Source organism: Oryzias melastigma, linkage group LG15 (genome assembly GCF_002922805.2).
Source record: "Oryzias melastigma strain HK-1 linkage group LG15, ASM292280v2, whole genome shotgun sequence".
NCBI lineage: Eukaryota > Metazoa > Chordata > Actinopteri > Beloniformes > Adrianichthyidae > Oryzias > Oryzias melastigma.
In genome coordinates this window covers 8,138,372-8,162,157 of record NC_050526.1, presented here as the reverse complement: position 1 = coordinate 8,162,157, position 23,786 = coordinate 8,138,372, and the positions used below count along the sequence as shown (strand labels likewise).

General features: G+C 39.9%; 1 protein-coding gene across 1 annotated transcript; it reads right to left on the bottom strand.

Moving 5' to 3' along the window:
- Positions 1–406: 406 nt before the first annotated feature.
- Positions 407–22,435, bottom strand: LOC112161788 (gamma-aminobutyric acid receptor subunit pi). The gene is made up of 8 exons (XM_024297238.1): positions 22,429–22,435; positions 21,901–21,968; positions 20,327–20,544; positions 15,178–15,260; positions 7,757–7,894; positions 7,001–7,153; positions 4,318–4,508; positions 407–4,127 (listed from the first exon to the last, which is right to left on the bottom strand). Exons 1-8 carry the CDS (start codon positions 22,433–22,435, stop codon positions 3,762–3,764), a joined length of 1,224 nt encoding a protein of 407 aa, XP_024153006.1. The 3' UTR covers positions 407–3,761.
- Positions 22,436–23,786: the final 1,351 nt, after the last annotated feature.

Below are 23,786 nucleotides of genomic sequence, written 5' to 3'. Positions count from 1 at the left end.
GTCTGTTGTGTGTTCAAAATGATGAGGGTATCTTGCTTTGTTTCTTTAAGAGGGTACGTTAACAAAGCTGAGATCCCAACTAATGAGCCTGGAGCATCAACCCACATGATGGCTTCAGCATCTCTTGCTGAGAACTGACTTGCATAACTTCTCATGTTGGCTTTCAAAGTGAAAGATCAGACTTTTGTAGAATTCTAAGAACTGTCTGTGTTTCAGATCCTGTCTTCACTCTTTTGTCTGCCGAGTTAAACTAACACACCCTCAAGAAAGTGAGAAAGCACAAATACCACAAATATTCCCATGCGACGCATAAGCTTTGCTGACTCAGCAGCAAACACGTGAAAAACATCTAAGAGGTGTCCCGTTAAAATGAAATGCAACAATGTGCTGCAAGCAGTCGACAAGAAACACATCAAAACCTGTTTTATTGCTATCATTCATATTCACACACCAAATAATCATGCATAGTGTTTTCATGTATGTACAGAGTATGAACATGTTACTGCTGTGTATAAATACATTTCACATGAACTGAAGTTGAGGCTTAAACTGATAACAACAAGAACATTTCCAACAGTTTCTAATATTTTCTGTTACCAAACACAAGAGTTTGTGTCCTGGCAATGTCCTGTCTTCTCCATCGTTGAGTAACCTCCCCAAGCCCTGCCTGTTTCTGGCAACCACTGTGGAAGCAATGGAAGTAAAGTGAAAGACAGCGAGGACTCTTAGACCAGATTCAAATGAAGATTAACTCTGTGCATGAAAGTAGCATGGACAAAACTCTGCTGTCACTGTTTAACCATGGCCCTCTGAAAACCTGCTTCATAGGTCCAGGTTGTGAGATTCAATTCTCAGTTGACTTACCCAGATATATCACATGGTTAACTCTTTAACATGTCAGTGGTCACTAGGGGTGTAACTATTAATCGACCTAATAGATTTCTATTCCTACGATCCAATCAGATAAATCTGTCCGATACAAGTTTTTAATTAAACCAAATCATATATAGAATTGAACTTTAACATTAAGAAAATATTTTAAAATAAGATGAATTGATTATAATCAATCTTGAAAAATACCATTTAGATTGAGACATGTTAGGTTTATTTTACTATAACGTAAAAACAACCAGGGTCCATCACAGCAGAAATCACATGTGATGCAGCAGAAACTGATCAACCATCATTCAGTCTTTGAATTGATCAGTCATGTGACCATACAGTGTAGTAGAATGTTCTAATAATGATCATTCTGATGTGGAAAAACAACAGTGGACTGAACTTGATCAAACTAAAATGTGAATGGATTTGACATTCATTCTTGTTTACTTGTTTGTTTGTTCACACATGTAATTTATGATCTTGAAGAAATCCAAAGAATCTGGAAAACTTCACCTGATCTGTTCAGTAGAAGGTCAGCACTGTTCAATACTTTGAGTCACACTGGTGGAAGTTTGGGATCAAGATTTTCTGATACATTTTAGGTCAGTTAATCGGATTGTTCAAAATGAATTAATGTTGAAAATGAATCATATCCACAAAAACAAATTTTGATCAAATTGCTATTAAAACAAATCGTTACACCCCTAGTGGTCTCCAGCATCCACAGAGAGAAAGAGTTTAGGTGGAGGCGAATGAAAGCAGGCTCTAAATGAGAAGGTGGATGACTAAAGCACTTTCAGGTCTGGGACAACCCAACTCTAAACATGACATTGGATTAAGTCTCAGTTTAGCATTTGGACAGTTAGTCTACATCAAAATCAAATAATTAAATCAAACTAAAAGTTTCACTTGATCATGCAGAACATAACCTTTCTAACTTCAGGCAAAGGTGCGCATTTGTTAGTAAATGGTATTTTAATAATATGAGAAACATGAAGCTAAGAGAAATCAGAAGAATAGTTATATTGTATACAGTAAAAGTTAAGTCTGGAATCCTGTGACAGCTGCTGATTTCATGTAAAAGAGTGAAAATACACAGCGGTAGTTAACAGCAATAAATAAACATGCATCTGTGTTGAAAAAACTGAACCAAGATTCCAGTTTGAGGCGCCATGTTCCTCCGCTCAGTAACAGCATGCTCTTTTTGAATCCCTCTACTAGTGCAGCAAAAAAACTAAGCTCAACAATGTAAACATTTAAAATGAACATCTCCTGGTGACAAAAAAAGCAAATATGAGACATTTCTTTAGAGTCTTTGGTACTTCGGGCTCATCATTACCAACAACCACACTGCAGCAGCTAAACTGACATGCTGAGTGCTGACAAAGCACAAGTTTCAAAAATCTCAAGCATAGCACATCCCGAACATTTTCTATCCGGTTGATGCACACAGGATGACATCCTGTTGAAATATTTGGGTCACTTCATTTATATTCAAATCCCTCTGCAAAGTGTAACTCGTCAAAATCTGGATCCAGCTTCAGTGTAACGGAATCAAATCAGGAAATCTGCAGCTTATAAAGTCCAGTCTTCATTTAGCAGCCATGTCTAAGTGTATTACTGTTACACTAATCTTTCATTACAGCAGGTTAGACCAGCAGGCAGAGCAGCTCAGATGAACCACAACAGTTCTGGAGGGACAAGACAGACAACAGTGTTCAAAGAAATAAAATGTGCCTTTCTCCTAAAATCTAAACTTCTAAAACAAATATTTTGTTTCAATAAAGAAAAGAAGTCCTCTGAATGCAGTTTTCCTTCATTTTCAATTTTAACCCTAAATCATAAAGATCCAACAGTATTTAAAGTCTCCAGCTGTGCTCCATGTTCAAACCTCACAAACCATAAACATTTGTTTGGTAAAGTCTTTGTTCTGGTTCTTTTCTTATCACTTATTAATTTTTTATTTTATTTTATTTTTTTAGCTGCTCTGTCACTAGAAATAGGGGAAACAAGTGGGGCAAACACAGGCCACAGGCTGGAAGCTAAGGAGATGATGGTCTGCAAATCAAAAAAGGTTAACGTCCTTTTTATATCTTAACATGTTTTATCTCAAGTATAAAATAAAAAGATTTCCATTCATAACATGTACTTCAAATAGAAATATCTTAGGTTATTGTAGGGATGACAGGCCACAGATTTTTATATAAAATATATCGGCAAAGAAAATGTATTAAACTAGACCAACCTTAAAAAAAAGAACAAACAAACAAAAAAACAGAGAGACAGATAAAGGAGACATTGAAAGATCTGGGATGAGTCTTCTCTTTGAAGCCATGCTTGTCCGAATGCTTTTAACGTTCTCAGTGTGTGGGCTTATTCCACCCTTCATCTGCCACTTCTTCCTGTTTTTCCTCTAACTGTTCTATGTGCAGGCAATGATGATAAAAGTGAAAAATCCAATTATGACCAAGTAGAAACAAAATGAAACAGTATTTTGTTTTCACTTAACAGTGCTGATCATAATCCTTAAACTTCATCTTCAAAGTGGAATAGCACACCCCTCCTGTCTGCGTTTGGAAGCATAGTTTGTTCCCTCTTGGTGTCAGAATTTCCCATTTTCTCTGGACCAGGAAAGCCGTTCTTTAGGGCAATGACAATGCCGGAGAAAATATTAATCTAGCATGTAAATATCTATGAAGATGCTGAATCACAACAAAACTACCTTATATGATTATGTTACTTTGGACATGAATCTAAGCGTTTCAACTGATGTTTAGACCACGCTAGGGCACTGCCGTCTGTACAGTGACATACACTTCTGGTCCTGAAACAGTCTTTGTCTCACACTCTCCAGGGCACGCAGTGCTCTCCGGTAAACACTAGAAGTAAAGATAATATGTCCAATAGAGGAGGTTGACCATGACAAAAGACAAAGGGAAGGTGACTCTGGAGTAGTTGTCTATTTGGTGGGGGTTCTCCACACGACAGCAGTATATAACACGGAGGATTTTGCGAAGCGTGGCCAGAGCAGTGAGGCACCAGTGGGTGGGCTCTGGAGGGGTGGTCTCAGACTTCGGCTCACTGCCTGAAGGACTGGGGGGGCTGACCGTGAGCTCTGTTGTAGTGGGAGCAGGGGGAGAGGTGACTGCAGCCTCCTTGCGTCTCTTGGCCCTGTGGGGGTGACTTGAAATGGTTGTGACGATACCATTCATCTCATCATCCATGTCGTGCAGGTGGTGGCCATACTGCAAAAGAATATGCAAAAGAATATGATTGAACTAAAATAGAATCAATTTACAATCACATTTTCACTGCCGGGTAAATGACAATATATGGATAAGATTACGACAGCAACCGCCACAAGGTCATAAAGTTAAGGATTACATCAACAATGAGTGCAACACTTGTGGAACAGCATGTGGGAGAGGGCTTTACCATGAGCATGTGGGCGTCAGCGTGAGTTAAGGTGCAGAAGTGTGCCACAGCGTACTCAATGAGAGCTCCAAAAATAAAGCTGAAGCAGATTCCCAGGTAGACATCGATGGCTTTGATGAAGCAGTTGGCATTGGGGAGGGACGTGCGGGCTCCCATCATCAAAGTGGTCATGGTAAGGACAGTGGTCACTCCTAGCTCACCGTAAACACAAGAGGAAAAAAAGACATCAGAGAGTTCTCCACTTATGATGGTAAATGGCATATACTATTATTATTATTATTATTACTTGTGTAGTGCTTTTCTGCCTTCCTCGAAGGCCCAAAGCATTTTAAGCTTTAATAAAGACAGAAGAATTTTAAAAGTTCTTTCAACAAGACCTATAGGGCCATAATCCTCATCGTCTGTGATGAACTGCTGCATTTCAAATCATTTTGTCATGTAAAGTAAAACAGAGTGCAGAAGGGTGGATTTATAGATCCATCCATCCATTTTCTAAACCGCTTTGCCCCTTTCAGGGTCAAGGGGCTGCTGGAGCCTAACCCGGCCACTTCTGGGTGAATGAGGATACACCCTGGACAGGTTGCCAGTCTATCTCAGGGCCACAACCACACACCTATACACACTCACATTCACTCCTAGGGACAATTTAGAGTAACCAGTAGCAGTGTTGAAGCATGTTTTTGGATAGTGGGAGGAAGCCGGACTCCACGCATGCACAGGGAGAACATGCAAACTGAACACAGAAAGGTCCCCCGTTTGTGGTTCTGTTTCAGGCCCCACAGCAGAGCCCATCAGTTTTGGGGTCACATTCAATGAGTTGTTTGTCCCACAACCCACTAGACACCTGTTAATTCTGATGGTTCACAGGTTCTAGTGAGTTATATCACACATGTTCTAGTGAGTTATATCGCACAGGTTTGATGAGTTATATCACACAAGTTATAGTGAGTTGTTCTAGGTTCTAGTGAGTTATGTCACACAGGTTCTAGTGAGTTATATCACCCATGTTCTAGTGAGTTATATCACACAGGTTTGGTGAGTTATATCACCCATGTTCTAGTGAGTTATGTCACCCATGTTCTAGTGAGTTATGTCACACAGGTTCTAGTGAGTTATATCACCCATGTTCTAGTGAGTTATGTCCCACAGGTTCTAGTGAGTTATGTCCCACAGGTTCTAGTGAGTTATGTCCCACATGTTCTAGTGAGTTATGTCCCACAGGTTCTAGTGAGTTATGTCCCACATGTTCTAGTGAGTTATGTCCCACAGGTTCTAGTGAGTTACATCACACAGGTTCTAGTGAGTTATGTCCCACAGGTTCTAGTGAGTTATGTCCCACAGGTTCTAGTGAGTTATATCACCCATGTTCTAGTGAGTTATATCACACAGGTTCTAGTGAGTTATGTCCCACATGTTCCATGACTTTTCTAATACATACAATGATTTCTGCTGCATTTGATGTCAAGCAATAGCAGCTGACAATACACATTTAAATAAGATAATGAATGTAAACTGCTATTTGTCTGTTACCGTAATTTAGACTCCTTTTCTGCAACCTAATTTGATAGCAATACAAAAAACACAACTGGAAACAAACCAAAACAAAGGACACAATCACTTTGACCCATATTCATCCACCAGTGGAGGCAGAGATGCCATGTAAGGCCCTGACCGGGCAACCAGGAACACTTTGGGGTTTAGTGTCTTGCCCAAACACATCTCACATAGAGACACAACAAGAACCAAGTGATCACTCTATCTGTGCACCATGGCTGCCCTATGATTCTACAGAAAGTAGGATCAGTGACAAGTGGTTGAATTGAAGAGATCCACAAAATGTTTACAAGATATTCAAGGATAAACATTAAAACACTGGAAAACAATAAGCATTAAAGGACCTACTCTGAACTTGGACTTCATGCAAAATGAAATGATATGGACTAAAAAAAAGCAGTAGGTTCAAGTGCCCAACCTCATAAGCAGAGAGAGCAGCCAAGTAGGCGCCACCCCAGGGGCTAACCTAGTTGGCAGTTGACGCCCCAACTTGCCAATCACCCCAGACTCTGTCCTGCCACAAAAGTCTTCCCATTTCATGAACAACACCCCATGCAGGTCAAGACCAACAGCCTGTCTGAGTTCGCCATACCAGACCCTGAATGTACCAGATAAACTGGTTTTTCAAGATGTTCAAACATTTTAAATAATACCAGAACGTGAAGAAAGAAGATTTACTGTTGAGCCAGCTTTTGTCTAACCTCAGAGGAAAAAAGACCTTTGAAAGCTAGGGTGGAAGTTTGACAAGTATTGCTGAGGTTTTTAAAGGCACAAACTATAGGGCATAAACAAAGGATGTCATCAGCCACATAGGTAAAGTTTGTTTGTTGTTTGTCTATTACAAAGTGTCCTGTCGAGGGATCAAGGCAAAAGACAAGTTCTCTCACTGCAGCAAGCCAAGCTCAGGTGCTAACCTAAACCTCCTACATTGGAGTCACCATTATGTCACATTATTCATGCGACATAAATGTTTTACTCAAAATTTTAATCGGGTTTCAATTTTACTGGTTTGTATGCACTCTACTGGCTAAATATTTTTCTTCATGTTATTTCTGGTAAGTTTTAATCATGTTAAAGATGGAGAATAAAGGCTTTTGTTTCTCCGCTTACTTAAGGAAAACATGCTTACCTATACAAATACGTGCTGGAACTGAGGACAGAGATATCCAAAAAGAAACCCATGAGAGGACCACCAGCAGGCTTGAGGGGACATACGTCTCCAGGATGAAATACAAAATACTCCTCTTCAGCTCGAAGTGGAAGACCAGTTTGGGGTAACGGCCTTTGGGATGAAGCACAGAAATATAAAAAAACAGAAGCAGTTGGTGGTGACGAACCAACATGGTAGCAATAAATCAAGAATATGATACCATTTACGAGGTACTAACATAGGTAAAGGAACAGTAATGTAATTAATGCTATATGTGAAATAATACATGCATACAGTAAATGGATGACCTTAATCGTGCAACAAAGGTAAAAGTGTGAATGCATTTCTTAAGCTGAGTTGTGTTCTGACAAATCCAGTGAAGTGTAGATCTGGATAAAAGAAACCCAACATTTTAGGAGCATGTTTGGCTCTGATATGTGTCACAACTATGTAGTTGCACCAAGACTAGAATCTAGATAAAAAACACTTCCTGAAATAAGTAATATCCTGAATTTGCATACATGTGTTCCAACAATGAGTATCCAAGCATGTTTGGACTTCAAGAGACAAAGGACTTTGTCGTTTTTGTTACAATATTTTTACATTTTGATCAAGTTTTTAAAACTGTTTAAAAATCATGTTTTTATGTTTTGTGTATTGTTCAAACAATTTAAACTTCAAACTTTAAAAGACGAGTCACTCCCATTTGGACCCCTGCAGCCTTGTGCTGGTTACCGGTTTCATAGACGGCTTCTGACACTGATGTGTAGTGGTCCTCCACGGTGTACTGAGCCAGCTGGAGAGTGTCTAAACCACTGACGGACTCGTTTCCTCTGGTCCAGTAGAACATCACATCATTGATGTTGTAGCCCCCTGCACACATAAAACCAATCTTTGGATTCAATCTAAACCACTTTTAGTTCAGGTTAAATAAGAACAATTTCAAATGAAAACAAAGAGTCTTTTATCTGATATCTTTAAACCTGCTCTAAATAAACATTTTTGATCTAAATGGAAACATGGAGACTCCCCAAATGACTTTTGAGGCAGATAGCAGTAAATACACATGTTGTACTTGTGGATTTCGGACCCAAACTGATCATTAAATACCCAAAAAGTATTTTAAGAAGCTGAGAATACTGAGAAAACATAGTATTTCACCCTACAGCACCCTGAAGAGATACTTTTGGGAATAGCTGCCCAGTCATAAAGTTTGAGGCTTGTGAGAGTTGTAAAAATAAAAACGACGAGTTTTTTGTTTCCTTTTGCTTAGCAGATATTTGTTTACCACTCTCCTCTGCTCTGGCATCGTTCACTCAGAGCTGAATAAATCCCTGATGTCCAAAAGCTCTCAGCACTTCGGCTTGTTGAGATCGCAGTCTTTAAGCATCTTTAAAATGCTGTTTGGTGGTAAAAACAGAATTATTCTAAATGCAGTGGTCTGTTTCTGGTTCAGTGAACAAACGATTTGTTTTAATCTTGTGCAGTTGTTCGACTTGAAGCTCACTTCTGCCTTCAGCCGACTGACTTCCTCCATACTGAGCCATCTTTGTTAGCTCACTTTGTGTGTCTGAAAAACTGAGTATTTTAGTCAACTTTAACTTGTGAAGTAGCTTCTCTATAGAGTGACTCATAAAAAAACATAATCAGTCTCTTAAATAGCAGCAGCATAAACACCAGTACAGTGTTTGGAAGTCCATCTCTGCTGGAGCCTCAGCATTCTGCTTAAAGTTGTTGCTGTTTGGGCTTATTTCTTTGTTACTGTAGCATAAAAAAATCATTTCGATCATTTATATTTTTCTCAGAAACTTTCTTTGAGAGAGATTTACAAACACTTTTTTCTAAAAAAGAAAAAGTGTGAACAAATCCATAAAGAAACATGTAAAGAATGGTAAATGTCCACAGTGTTGAGAATTCAAATGAAACAGACAACTCATCAATGAGCATAAGACTTGGTTCAATAAACCGTCTGTTTAATCAAGATTCACCTTTGCTGTGGTAAAGTTAGGAAAAATCTCAATACTTAATAAGTCAAAATGTATTTAACTTTACCACAGCAAAGGTTTGCTGGAGCAGTTCTCTTCCTTAAACATTAGATGAGGAGTAGAACAACAAATGTGTCAAAACATTTCAAAACTATTGAAATGTTTTTACGCTTGATTACCATCTCTAGGATTAACAACTATATTTTCACAGGCTTTGAATGTTCAGATTTTACAAGTAAGATAACAGTATGTTTATTCAATTTCAGCCCTCTCTAGAAAGAGCTTAAGCTGTCCCCAGATACCTGGTCAGCCTGTTTTATCAGGCGTTTTGTGAAGACCACATAAGAGGAATTAATGGTTTTGAAATTGTCGAATTGACTTTTTTACAGCCCTTCTTTTTATCTATGAATTTTTTGACAGCCTAATCCTCCTCCAAACTTAACAGCAGAGAGTTAAGACACGGGTTATTTTGTATTTCCGTCTGAATCCCTCCTCCCCTCACTCAGTCAAATCTGTAAATGAGTAGAGGCTACACACAAGCAAAATGCTACAGACTGAAGAAAAAATGGTGAAGCAGCTCATATTTTCAGCTAATATACCAGCTCCTGCGTGTACCGCTTTGTAGTTATAGAAAAAATCAATAGAACTGGAGTCAGAAATCCTGCAGTGGAAACGGTGGAAACAACAGGGTTTGTAATTGCTCGGAGCGATGCTGCGCTCTGATCCCGTTACAGCTGAGCTGTTTGGTATTGCGGCTCTTTGTGGGTGGGAAACAGACAAAAGAGGCCAGAATCAAAGCGGATGTTAAAACAAAAGCTGCTTCAGAACCTCTCTGTAGAAATATTTCAATGTAGAATTTCTCGAGAACGTCCTACTATTCACTGTCTCACGGCGTGACAGATATCCATCAGGCAGTGTTAAATGTGTTTCTGGTGTTCCTTGGATTCATCAACAGGGATAGAAAAGAAGGAAGGGAGTCCTGGTGAAGTGCTCCTCACTCCTGCCTCATACCATAACAGACTAATCATGCATATTGCACTCAGCCCTGGAGAGCTGAGATAACCCAAATCACACTTAAATAAGAAGGCGTGCAAATTTAATATGATCCAGGATGCCAGCATTATCTCGCGCTTTTGATGCATCAATTCACCAATGCGTACTAATGCATGGAAGGAAAAGTAACGGGGGTTTTCTTTTTAGATTCTCAGGAAAACAAGCTGTTGATGAGGCGCATTTTCCTAATTGATCTGCAGAGGGAGTAAGAGAACCGGAGAGGTGCAAAAATCTGCCTGAGGTGGGCACTTGTATTAAGCCCATCAAATGTGCATGTGAAATTCTTCTACATTTGCTGTTGCTCACTTAAATCCATATGGATTCATGGATTCATGTCCAGTGATGCTGCAGGCAAAGTTACAGGAAGAAGGAAATCCCCACTTTTAGTACTGAAACCTCCAATGAATTTCTGTCCTTTCTTTGCCACAGAAGAACTTGTGATTCTTCTGACGTGAAACTGCAAAAAGACGCCACCGATTAGATTAGAGGCACTGATGGATGGTGACATGCATAAAAAGAAGCCACGTGGGGGTACATTCACTCCACTCTGAAGCGTGGCCCCTTCTGTAGCAGATCTACATAGAAGACGTATTTTTTAAGTGTGCTGCACAAAAAGTTTTTTTTTTTTTTTTTTTTTTTTAAATGAAGCCTACTTCTGACTCCTTCTGCTGTCAGAACTCTGTAAATATTTTACTGCAATCCTGATTTAAACACCCCACACACTCCCACCACATGGCTCCTTTTAAAGCTCCCTCCTGTGCAGAGGATCCAGTTTTGGCACAACATTAAAAGAAATAAATCCCTGAATATACATCTTCATAAAGAGACACAGGGACAGAGCAGGAGGAGAGATGGAGACTGAGAAGTACAGGGTGAAGAACAAATAGAGCAGCAGGAGGTGATAAACCAATGGGGAGAGGTTGGGGGGTGGGGGGGCACATAGACAAAAGAAATTGCAAAAATGTTACCCAGATTGAATAAATCAGGTAAGGATAAATACATCTTCACACCTACCTTTGAACTTCATTATCTTCTGTCTTCTCAGTGGCCTAAATGTTTCATTTTGCCTCTGAGGTCGTGAGGGCTCTCGGTGGGATCAGAGCAGCCGCAACTCGCTGGATCTCATTTAATAGCACGGAGAGAAAGCTAGCTGGCTATTTGTTCAAGATACCAAGAGATATGCTCAAAAATTAGGTCTAAATCAAGAAATGTATTTCTAATTTGTCACTGGAACAAAAAAATTAAAACAAATAATGAGGTGTAAAAAAAAAGGATCTTAACCCTTTAACACCTGAGGCATGGGCAGTGACGCTAAAACACAAAATCTTTAACATACTGGAAGTTTTCAACTGGTAACACGCAGCTTTTCTCCTTCAGAATCTGCTGGAATTATCATCTTAACAATGAAAAAATTACAGTAAATCAAAGAACATAAACACTGGAGCTCCATTGTTAACCCTAGAGCACTATCGCCGGGTGATTTTCACCTGAGCAAAAGTATTCACATGACACGCATGTGTTATGCTTCTCTGGGTAAAGTCTTATATGTCCCAAGAGCAGGTGGACCAAAGGTCAAGTCTCCAGTCCCTGTTGCTTTTTGGGGGGGACATTTTTTCTGGTCAAATTCTTAATTTTTCAGTAATTTTCAAGCATGTTTTTGGGATCTTCCTCTGTTTTAATTTTTTATTTTGTTACATGAAACACAGTTGAGAATAAACTACTCTAATTTAACATGGGTTGTTAACTTTTAATCTAATTTTTATAAGAAATTGTTTTTATTGAGTATATTAAATCAGGTAAAAATTACCCAGAAAAAGTGATGGTGGAACTTTTTACAGCGAAAGTGTTCTAGGGTTACGCCTCGCTTACACCGCTAGCGTCATGGCTTCGTTGCGTCGCGGGAGTGGACTAGCTACAGCCGATGGCTTACACCGGCTGCTGCTCCAGCCACAGCCTGTGAAAGCTCAGCCCAGACAGAGTAGTGCTGGATCTCTATGATCAGCTTCTCGTTGTCCATGGTTATGACTGACAACGCTGTGCTGCAACGCACTTTGAGTAACCCGAAAATTACATAATGTTTATGACACGCTGAAACCGGCGAGTTAAGCGGAAAGTTTGTTTTATTTTGAAAATACACCGGATGCACTTTAAATTCGCTCGCGTGGTTTCCGGTTTAAGTCGTGAATAGCCACAACTTCACAGAAAGTGATGACAATCAGCTGCGGCGTCAGTCAAAATTTGAACCAAACGAAACGGATTTGCAGCGACGCAGAGGTCAGTCTGCAGACGCAGGACGTGAACGCCTGCAGTGGAAGTTCCTCTCGCACTTTTAAAGTTATGAAAAGACTGCGGCGCACCCATCGGAGCCGTGACGCTGGCGGTGTAAGCCCGGGGTTAAAAGATTAAACAAAAAAAACATTGACCTTTAGAAATTAACCTTGTTCTCAAAGCTGAATTAGCAACATTTTCTAGCACTGGTAGAGAAGCTTTCCCCAAAATGCAACTTCTAGGCATAAACAGATGCGTCTGCCTCGTTGAAGCTATCTTGATTCCAGTCAGTCTAGGAGTTTTGGATGTTTTGTCACTTGACCCCCGAGCCAGCAGAATTGCAGGATGGGTTATCCACTGCTGTGATGTAAAGCCCTTTAGCCTCCAGCACCGGGAATCCCAACACCAGATCCTGTTTGAGAGAAGCTCATCCCAGCTTTGGACCAAAAACTCTCCAAAGAAAGCATGCTAAATCTAGACGCTTGTAGGACGAAATCTCTGTTTGACCTCAGACTGATGGGGGGGTGCAGGGGGGAGGAAAATGTGCTCAAAAGTTAAGCTCACCAAAAAATGCAGTTTGGAAAAACAAGTGAATCATTGAATTGTCCCTGTAACAGCTTTTAATTCAAATCTACAATAACACTGACATAAATAAAGACCACACCAACTATCTTATAACATGGCAACATCAGGGAATCCATCCTTTTTCAGAACCTGTTGAAATCCCTTTCTGGGGTCACCCGTTACTATGGCCAACCCAGCTACTCTTTTCTGAAGGTGGAGTACACCTGAACAGGTCACCAGTGTCATACAGGACCGCACAGTCACAAACCTGCACACCTAGGGGCAATTTAGAATCATCAATTACCCTATGAAGCCTATCTGTGGAAAACACATTCTCACTTCCAAACCACCACATATTGACATTTTAGTTAAGGATCCTCCGCGTCACTTTTTGACGTTTTGGGTGTCCCCAGCTTGTCGTTTTTTTCATGCTCTTGCTGTTCCCGTTAAATCACAGGTCCCCAACCTCTGGGCCACAAACCAAAACCGGTCCAGTAACAGGATGTGGAGCCCACCGGTACCGGTTTGCATCTGGGCCCGCTTCGCACCCTCTATCTCTTCTGGTACCGGTTCAGGTCCGGGTTAAGGTTAGGTCACTGGTAGCGGGTTAGGGTACAGGTACTGGACGTGTCCTGAGGACCTGTCTGCATCCGTTACCGTATCCGGTACCGCGTCCCGAGGGTTGCAGACCCCCTATTTTATGAACAGCTAGTACGTCAAAAAACGACGAGTTGGGGACACCCCAAAATGTCAAAAAGTGATGAGGAAGGGTCCTTAACCAAATGTCGATATGTGACGAGAATGTCCTGCTTTGGAAGGAAATCAGAGTGCCCGGACAAGACCCTCAGATGAACGAGGAGAACATGCAAACTCCAGCTGGGATTCGAACCAGAGCCTTCAAGCTGTGAGTTGAAGGCTCTATAGCCACTGTGTCACCATGCAGCCCCCACAGCATCACACATCTGAAATGTCTGTTTCACAAAAATCTGATCATCTCTTTCATTTCTTTAACCAAATTTACCAAGTTGGATAACAACAAAACCGTCAGTATTAACAAATTCAATCTTTAATAAAAAGGAAAAATAAATATCACTAAATCCGGCGTAAAAACTCTGCCAAATCACTGATGTGAAACAGTGGGTGCTGTTACGCTGTGGCGACCCTGAAAGGGATAAGCTGAAAGTGAACTACTACTAAAAACGTCCTAAATCTGTCTAAGACAGCTCGAGTAAATTTATGAGAAAAATTATAAAAACTACTTAAATTAAATAAGTTAATTTCAGTCACACACATCACTTCCAATAACAAAATGGGAACTATAATAATATAAGTCAAATTAGTTTACATACAACGACATAATGAATCCTGCATAAAAGGCTCCATGATAGCCCCAGACAGCAGATCAACTAATCTATGATGCAATCATTGCTTTGCTGATAATATAACTATAGTTTTTTTTTATATATTTATGGAACTGTTTTTTTTAGCAGACAGTAATAATACAGCCTGAGTTAACAGTATTATTTCAGTAATAGTATTGTCACTTCAAATATTGGTCATATTAGGATTATTTTCCTTAAGTCTATTATTATTTGTTTTAGTTTCATTGTGATCACTATTTCTATTAATAATGTGGTTATTGTCATTTTATTGGTAGCTTGACAGTTCATTTACATGATATTTCTTTTCTTTGAATTATTTTTTATTGATTTATTTATCTTTGCTCATTGTTCTCAGTTACACACTGAGACGGATCAACTACACTCACTGTTACTGTTTCCCTGTCACCTCAATTGGATTCTACACCTTCACTTCGTCTATATTCTGCTTTTCTTCTTTTTTTTTTTTCTTCATGATGTTCCTCGCCTGTTGATTTAGAATAATAAAAACTAGGGGCAGAGGTGGGGATTTATTTAAAGTGATCATGCCTGAATGCATGACTACACAAAAACACAAGTTCAGCATAAGATAAATGAACCCATAAATCCCATCATAAATCCTGTTTCTGTTCTCTAGTTTAGTTTCTTTTGCTGTTTTACTTTGCTGTGCTTTGTTTTTTAATTTCATGTCAGAAACTCTCCTGACCTGAAATGATCCAGCTTATGACTGCTGGAAGTCATCATCAGTCCTTAAAGACACACGTACGCATGCGGGCGGTGCAGAAGATGAGAGGAAGTCATGTGTTTGATCCCTGAGTTTGATCAGATTCACTAGAGATCAAACCCACACAGCACTCTTCCGCCACAACACTTTACATTTTCTTTATTAGGGATGAAGTGTCCTTACAGCTTTCCAGTTGCAGTGTGCACGTCTGCTTGTCCATGGGATATTTTGTCAGGTCCATGTTGCAAGCCACAGTAGTTGTAATCCTATAAACAGAAGAAAGCCGTTTTATTCAGGGAGAATAAAAAAAAAAATGTTGTTCTGTAGTTTAGTTTCAGCTGAAATGTTTCCTGATGATTATTTTAGGATATGGAACTGTCTAACCTATGCAACTGTGTGCCTAACTAATATTTTATACTTGCTTTCTAAAATGTTGGGTGGAAATATAATAGTTTGGGGCTGCTTTTCTGCAAAGGAGACAGACTCGAGGCCCCCCTGTTACTACATAGTTAACCAGTAGTGCGAAGGGTTTTGTCTAAGGACTCAGCTCATCCTGTCCCCTGGGAAACAAACCTGATTTCTCATGCACCATTGCACCAGTCTGCTATGCAGCCAACTGAGCCATCCAGTCACTCCCCAGGATTGACAGAAGATGTTCATCATAAAGGTGACTCCTGTGTGATGATGTGTTCATCTTCATAGAAGCAAAGGACTCCTGCTCGCTGGCAGCAGTGTATTGTTGTGTTGTAGTGTCTTAGTGGTGCATGGAGGCCAGCTCTAACAATGATCAGATATTATCAGGCTGGCCAAACATCATTCCTACATGGACTGGAGCTTCAGTTGACACGAGTCAAAGGACAGTTTAGACCAGGGGTCGGCAACCTAGGGCACACGTGCCACAGGTGGCACGCGGAGGGAAAGACAGTGGCACGCCAGGGTGTGACAACAAAAAGCTATGTTATCGTCTTTTTGTATTTTTCAGATTTGAAAAGAGTGATCATCTGTTCGCGTAAGGATCTTTGATCCCGAATGGCATCATAAGGAGAGTCCATTCATGCAGCTCTGTGACCCCGCCCACCGATATAAACACTGCACCATTTTTGTTTTTTTTTTATAAAACTTCATAGTTTCAGACAACGCACATTACCTTCAGCGCCAGCTTTCATGACTGGGCGATTTAAATTAATGCGCACAGTAGCAAAAAAAAAAAAAAAAGAAAAGGTTGCCGCGGTGAAATGAAAAAGCTGTGATAATTCCTGTGTTTTGAAACTGTTACCGATGAGACACGTGTGGCGATTTGAGCGCGTGTTTCTGAATAGACCGTTTGCGCGTGCATGAAGAGGATGAACCAAAAGTTTATGACTGCACAGCTTTTTTTTGATTTATCATGTTTTTGGTGTCTCTGATATTCATGAAATCATGTTTCCGTATGGGGATCTTTTGTTGTAGGACTTGCTGGTTCGGTTGGAGTTTACTGTCGCGGGGTTCGCTCCTGTTGGAGCAGTTCGGGTGCAGCCTCACAGCTGTAATGGACCTGTTACTGTCTGGTTCTGGTGGGCGCTCTGGTGATGATCTGTGGCTGAGCTGCTGCTGGTTAACAGATTCCTGATCTATTGTTTGCTCACAGCAGATCCAAGCCTCACGTCTCTTTTGAAATTAGTCATTTATTCCTGCTTGTATGTGGGGGGAAAGGAGGGGGGGGGGGTTCTTTTTTGTATTTTATATTTGTTTTTAATTGTAAAGCGCTCTGAGCTGTAACAGATGAAAAGTGCTTTTAATAAATAAAGATCGATTGATAAATTCAGTTTGTTGAATAATAACCAACCAAGGTCAGATTAAACCCAGACTAACGTCTGTTCTGCCAAATGTTAATATGAAATGTAAACATCCATCCATCCATCTTCCTGACCGCTTCCTCCCTTTCGGGGTCGCGGGGGTGCCGGAGCCTATCCCAGCTACTGATGGGTGAAGGCGGGGTACACCCTGAACAGGTCTCCAGTCTGTCTCAGGGCCTCAATCACACACCCATTCACTCTCACATTCACACCTAGGGACAATTTAGAGTCACCAATTAACCTATGAAGCATGTTTTTGGACGGTGGGAGGAAGCCGGAGTCCCCGGTGAAAACCCACGCATGCACGGGGAGAACATGCAAACTCCACACAGAAAGGTCCCAGCTGGGAGTCGAACCGGGGCCTTCTCGCTGTGAGGCAAGAGCGCTAACCACTGCGCCACCGTGCAGCCCGAAATGTGAACAAATTTTAATATTAGTGTTAAGTTGATCATCACAGCATTTCCTGGAGAAGAAAATGAAGAATGATGCTGTCTTGTTGCAGAAAGTTTAAATCACTATAAGTAGCAAACTAACCAAAAAGTAAAACCTTTTTTTTTCAGACATATTGGACATGTTTTTGTATTTCCTTGTACTAATGTTAATATAGTTTACTTCCTCATTATAGTTAGAAGTGGCTGGACAGCTCAGCTGGCTGGTGTATGACGTTCAGTTCCCAGGACGGACAATGAGCTAAAATGCAGTGATTGTCCTTAAACAAGACCCTTCATGCTGCTGCAACTAGATCTTTCTGTGCCTTAAACATACAGGATTGTGTCAGGAAGAACATCCAGCGTAAAACTCTGCATAACCACCTGTGTGTATCAGTGAACGCTGATTCACACAGGTGATCCCTGACAGGAGAAGCCGGAAGGTGAACAACAAAGATCGCATTATAGTTGGTGATGGCACAGTTGTTAAGGGGAGAACATTTTGAATTGGTACTTCATGTGATAAACGCTACTGACCCCTGGTTTAGACCTTTGATCTTTTCTGATTCTAACACGGTGGAATAAATTGGTCACTCCTTTGAGAATGCCACAAAGTTTTGATTTGATTTTTGACATCCACTTCTGCAACTACTCAGCTTTATGCCACAATTACCTCACCAATTCCCCCCCCCCCACACACACACACACACCCTTCCCTCAGCCAAAGCAAAGAATCAATCTCCACAGAGATCTGACTGTCCCCCAGTTCCAGATCTTTTTTACCAACCAATCTCAGTCCCTTTTCACAGACTCAGCTCCCCATCCCTCTCCCCACTGCATTTTTCATCATTTGTTATTTTCACTGGTTTCCTTGACTGCTGAGCCCCCCTCCTCTACATTTTCTGTCACAGCAAGAGTCTTTGTTTCCCCATGTAGAAGCGTCGGTCCATGAAGATGCACATTCAGACATCACATTTTCTTTTCCTGTGTGAAGTCCTGAACACATTTTTAAAAAGAGGAGCCAAAAACTCAAAGTAAACATTGTATGACATCACATGTGTCAACAGCCCTAAATGAAATCTAAATCAGAGAAAGAAATTCCCTTTATCCTTAACTACTTTTTGTAGATTTGTGGCTCAAAATTAGAGTTTTATTATTTTTTGTGTACCAGGAACTTTTTTTATAATAACTCACTACAGTGGTTACAGCAGAAAAATACTGAGTCAAGAATGTCAGGTGACACAGGTTAGATCACAGCTGATTCTCTCTTTAACTTTGAGATGCATTCCACAGCAGAGGAACTGGTCAGCATGATAACCTGCTAGAGGTATAAGAAAAAAAGATTCATCGAAATATTGTGTCATTTTATTTGATGATTCGTGTATTGATTTAAAATGCTGCCAATAAATTATTTAATCAATTATTCATGAGAAAACCTGCAGTTAAGCATCTTACTTTTGTTTTCCACTTTAACCCCTGACCACTAGTTGGCAGCACAACACGCCGAGCCTCTTTGAGCAGCTCTAGTCTACTCCAAAACAAGATCTTGTGAGAAGCATCTTGTTAGATAAGAAGTTTACTCATTAGCCTCATGGCTATTGTTATTTCACAGGATAAGAAATTAGTTAAAACTTAGTTTTAATTTGGAATAGATACGAAATCAAAACTCTGCCAAGTTGCTGCCACTACCATACAAAAACACAGCAAGTGAGGTCTGCAGAGGCGCATCACGTCATGCACGGAGCTTCAGTCACAATGCTAAAGGAGGTAGCGGGCTAAAGTTCTGCTGTACTTCACAGTAAAAGATTCTAATTCAGTGACTTGATGGATAAGAGTTATATATGTACAATGCCCTTAAAAAACAGATCGTTATCATAGCGAACCAAAATATCTAAACCCTCCATTACTCCTCAATCACAGCTGGACTTAGAGAGATGTTCTCTCCTGGCTCTAAAATATATCTTACCAGCAAAATAGAATATATGCTCAAACATTGGTAAAACTTTTTCATCATCGACAGAAAATCTTGCATGTTGTTCTTGCATTGTTTGTACAATATCTTGCATTGCAAACATATCAAACCCATCCAACACATTCTAGTTTAGCCTTCTTCATTCCCAGACCTACTTTAGTTCATCTGTCTTTACTATAAAAGAAATACCATAACTCAGAGGTCTGCAACCCGCAGCCCCTTATCCACATGTGTCTCTTTTATCTCTCCATGGTGGATCGTTGACCAAACATAAAATAATTCATGGAGACTGCTGATCCTGACATGTCGACCGTCAGAGTCAGCAGCTCCTGATAATGTCTGACTAACCAAAACTACCTACAGAAAACAAATAAACAAATCCTGAAAACTAAGACTACCAAGATCCAAACTAAAATAACAAAACCCAGCAGTGTAAGACTGCTGAGGATAAAGAGGAGAAAAAGAACAGAATAAAATAAAATAGCATTTTTTTTAAAGAAAGGATTACTTAATTATCATTTATTTAATTTAGATTAGTTAGTTTATAAATTGATGTCTGAGGTTCACATAGATGATAAACTATGTAGGTTTTTACATCCTGTTGACCTGAAGACGTCTTGTTTGATCAACTCTACCTCCAGAATGAACTGATTTTATATGGAAAGTAACACTTTAGTAAAAAGCTTGATCTTTTATGGGCTAAAAACATTATATAACATAATATAATATAATATTATCTTATGCTGAACAACATTAGTTACTAGCTGTCCAGAGCTGCACTGAGATGATCCTGTTTGACACAGAGCAGCTTTTATTTTGAAAATAAGTAAAAGCAAAAAAAGAAATCACATTTTGGGAGATGCTAGGTTCTTTTTATATTTTTCCTTTTATTTGTGCCAAAAAAGACATAATTCACATATATATATATTATTTTTAAAAAAAGAAGGTGGTGAATGGAAATCCAAATTTCTTAAAAACTAAAATAAGACTATGCAGCTCCTTCTAGGTTGTGATCAGTAGAAAACGAGCTCAAATGGCTCTTTTACTGTCATTTACCGACCTGTGACCTAACAGAATCAAACAATCAGCAAGCCCACCTCAGAGCATAAAGGACTGTCCCGTTGGGGAAGATGCGGATCAGCCTGTTCTCCACAGTGATGTCATGTAGGAAAGATTTCTTGGAATCAACAATAAAAGTGTCAGGGACCCAGAGGAGCTCCACCAGTCGTCCGTCGAGGCTCAGGCTCTTGTTGCCCTCGAATACTAAACGCTCATCTGTCCAGCGCTGGCGGAGAAAGATGGTGGCTGTGTAGTCCTGCAGGAAGAGCGAAAACGTGTTAGTGATGTGCTGACAGGGGTGGAAAGTATTTGTAAAGCAAATTTTGGAACTCAACAAAAAAGATCGACTCTTTACAACTAGTTTTTCAGAATTTTTATGCCTGTCTTAAAAAAAAAAAACTGAGCAGAAGATGTGAAGTTTTCCTTGCTCCTCATCTCCAGAATATGAACGTTCAGTGTCAGACTCCTAACCATGACTGGCCTGAGATCAGTCAGTCAAAAAGAATCTAAAACACAATATGTACAAGCAACATTTTGGTTGTCAGCACTGCAAGACAATAGGAAAACACAGATCTGATTTAACAAGCTGTTGAAGGTAAAATGACAGTGAAACTTTTATAATGCTGTAATCACAAATATTCATCTAAATGTATCCATTTAATCAAAAATAACTGTGTAATTCACAGAAAAATCCTCTTTTTATAATGAGTCTGTCTACTTAAGCACATAACTATGAGCATTTCACTATATATACGCAGATCTTTTGGAGCTTGACATCTCAAAAGTAGCTCACATGCTGAAAAAGTGTGGGCACCCCTGCACTATATGACAGTAACACCTGGAGGGTATAGTAGGAGGAACAGTCTCCCTGTTCTGAACCTGAGCTGTGCTTTGATATTGAACTTCTGTGTCAGGAACACTTTGTCTATAATAAACACCATGTTTAAGCACAAAAGTGTCCATCAGTGCACGTGTCACTTGAAGACTCTTGGCAGGAGGTCAATGACTAACTGTGCTTGTGTCATCTGACCATCCGCCATGTGTCCTGAACACTGAGTGAAGAGAGAGGTGCAGCTTTCAACCAACCACCTCATTAAAGGTGGAGGTGAGTTGGATTAGCTGACAGAGGACTCAACAAGGAACTGAGCCAAGAGACAAAGCTCTCAGTTTAATGGTCAATCTATGTTCCACCCCTCACCCGTAGTCATAAGGTATAGTTCTTATGTGGAAGGATACAAGCAGCTACATTTAGTGGGGAATGTGAGGAAGACAATAAACTCAACTTAAACTTGGAAAAAATGGTGTTGTGAAGAGAACAAACCCACTAAATGTCTGCATTATCAATCTGATTTTAGAAAAAAAGTGAAAAATATGTGTTACCTGCATCAAAAAAGCAGCTTTTGACCAGAGGGCTGCAAAACCCATTCCCAAAATCTTGTAGCTACTTTTTAGTCACCAAAGTCCTACTGAGCAAAGCGTCTATGTCCCAACGGGACTTCTCTTGGAGTTTCCTATAACTCACACTGTATATATGTAAAATGTGTAACCCATACAAGAGAAGAAGACAGAAAAATAATCTTGGAGGGGATTCAAAAAAGATAGAAAACCTTACCATGTTGATCTCTGAGATGGTGTCAATACTGGCGATATCCAAACTCATGCCCACAGTCACAGGACCATCTAGAAGCAGGGAAGATATTTTTATTAAAATCTACTGTTATTCAAAAGTAGTAAAAACAACATTTACAAACATCTTTGTGAACATTTATCTCAAGACTCATTAGTATTGGGCTGAGCGTTCCTTGAGGGATGTTTTTTACAAATAATTGTAAGTTACTTTAGTAAGATTCCTGCCTTTTATAAGTCATCAGACCTTACTGCAAAGACTGTGGTGAAACAACTGAATATTTGACATTTCACTGTTTTTGTTCGTTTTATTTTTGTGTTTTTATCAGAAACTCTTTTTCTTCCTTATTTCTAGTTATATGCACATGCACAGAGGGTTCCCTTTTACAGGTGCTGCATGTTTTTGGGTTGACCGGTTAGGACGATAAGAGGATAATGGAAATTACAAACACTCATGATGCACAGCTTTTGCTGTATGATGTCCTCTGTATTGACTCTAGTCGTACTTGAGTACTGGCCATGCGTTATTGCCACACCCACAGGGCTTGCAGGTGATGTGTGAATGGTCATAGAATGTCCACATTAAGATTTGAAGAAAGATTTGAAGAATGATTGTCGATTTTCCTCATTTCTAAAAGTTTGGCTGAGAGCAAGGAGCACACACTTACCAGAAGAAAAGCACTAACGTGCTACTTGGGACTCAATATAATGAAAAAACTGTTACTTCACCTTTACCTACTCCTACATATTGAGTTTTAATTTCGCTGTCAGATGAACCACTTTGCCCTCACAGTATATAGAAATGTTCTTTTATGTGGTTCTCTGCTAAATCTGTCTGGATTGACAAATACTGTTTTTAATCAAATATCTGTACTAATTGCTCGTGTCCTTTATTAATATTAAAGAATATTTATTGCATTTAGACATAGTATTTTTCCATGAACCAGATATCTTTTAAAAATGAAAGAGGACATAAAGCATAATTAACTACATAAGAGAACTGGACTGAGTGACTCCTCCCCCATGATGTTCCAAACAGGAAGTACCTGCTGGTTCCAAGAAGCCAAAATCCCGTAGACTTCTATAGAGAAATAAACAGCTGTTACTCAGTCATTCTATTGATCAGAATAATTATTTTTGCACTGATGCATTTTTAACATATGCTTGACATGTTTTTTTTAAAAACATTTTTTGCAGTTGGACAAGTTACTCAAGTTACATAAACAGGCCAATCAGGTGACTCAATAAAAGTATGAGGTCTCACGGTGAACATCTAAAGCGTTTGACAGTTTCTCTCAAGCCCGGTTTCAGTGGGGGGTGTTCAAGGGCTAACATGCTGTCTCCTGATTGGAGAGACTGGTTTCCATAGAAATAGGACTCAGACCAACTCGGCCCAATCGCTGCCTACTGACAATTTCTGGAGTTGTAATCCAAAAAAACGCTGACTCAGTTGACTTCGCTTGGAAGTAATGAGGGTGATGTCACATTCACCCGATTTAGTTCTCTGATACAGTCAACACATCAAAATACCAAGTTGCTTAAACTCATGATCCACAGCTGTGCTATCCAGATTCCAGCTCAGACCAGGAAAACAAAGACCTTCATGGACCTATTTGTCTGCAAAAGGATACATCAGAATGGAGCGGAGCAGGAAGCCTTTGGCCCGCTGTAAGTTTTAATGTCACACCTACAAGCTTTTTCCAATTAACATTTTTTGCCTGCTCCTGAATCACAATGATGTTAACACTAGAAGGCCTGAGCCTGCGCAAATTTGCGCAGGCAAGATCCCCCCCATCTAGCCCAAGAACCATCAGTGTGGCAGAATGGCTCATTAATTAGCTATTCACTTCCCCATGTAAATGTTAATGCAGC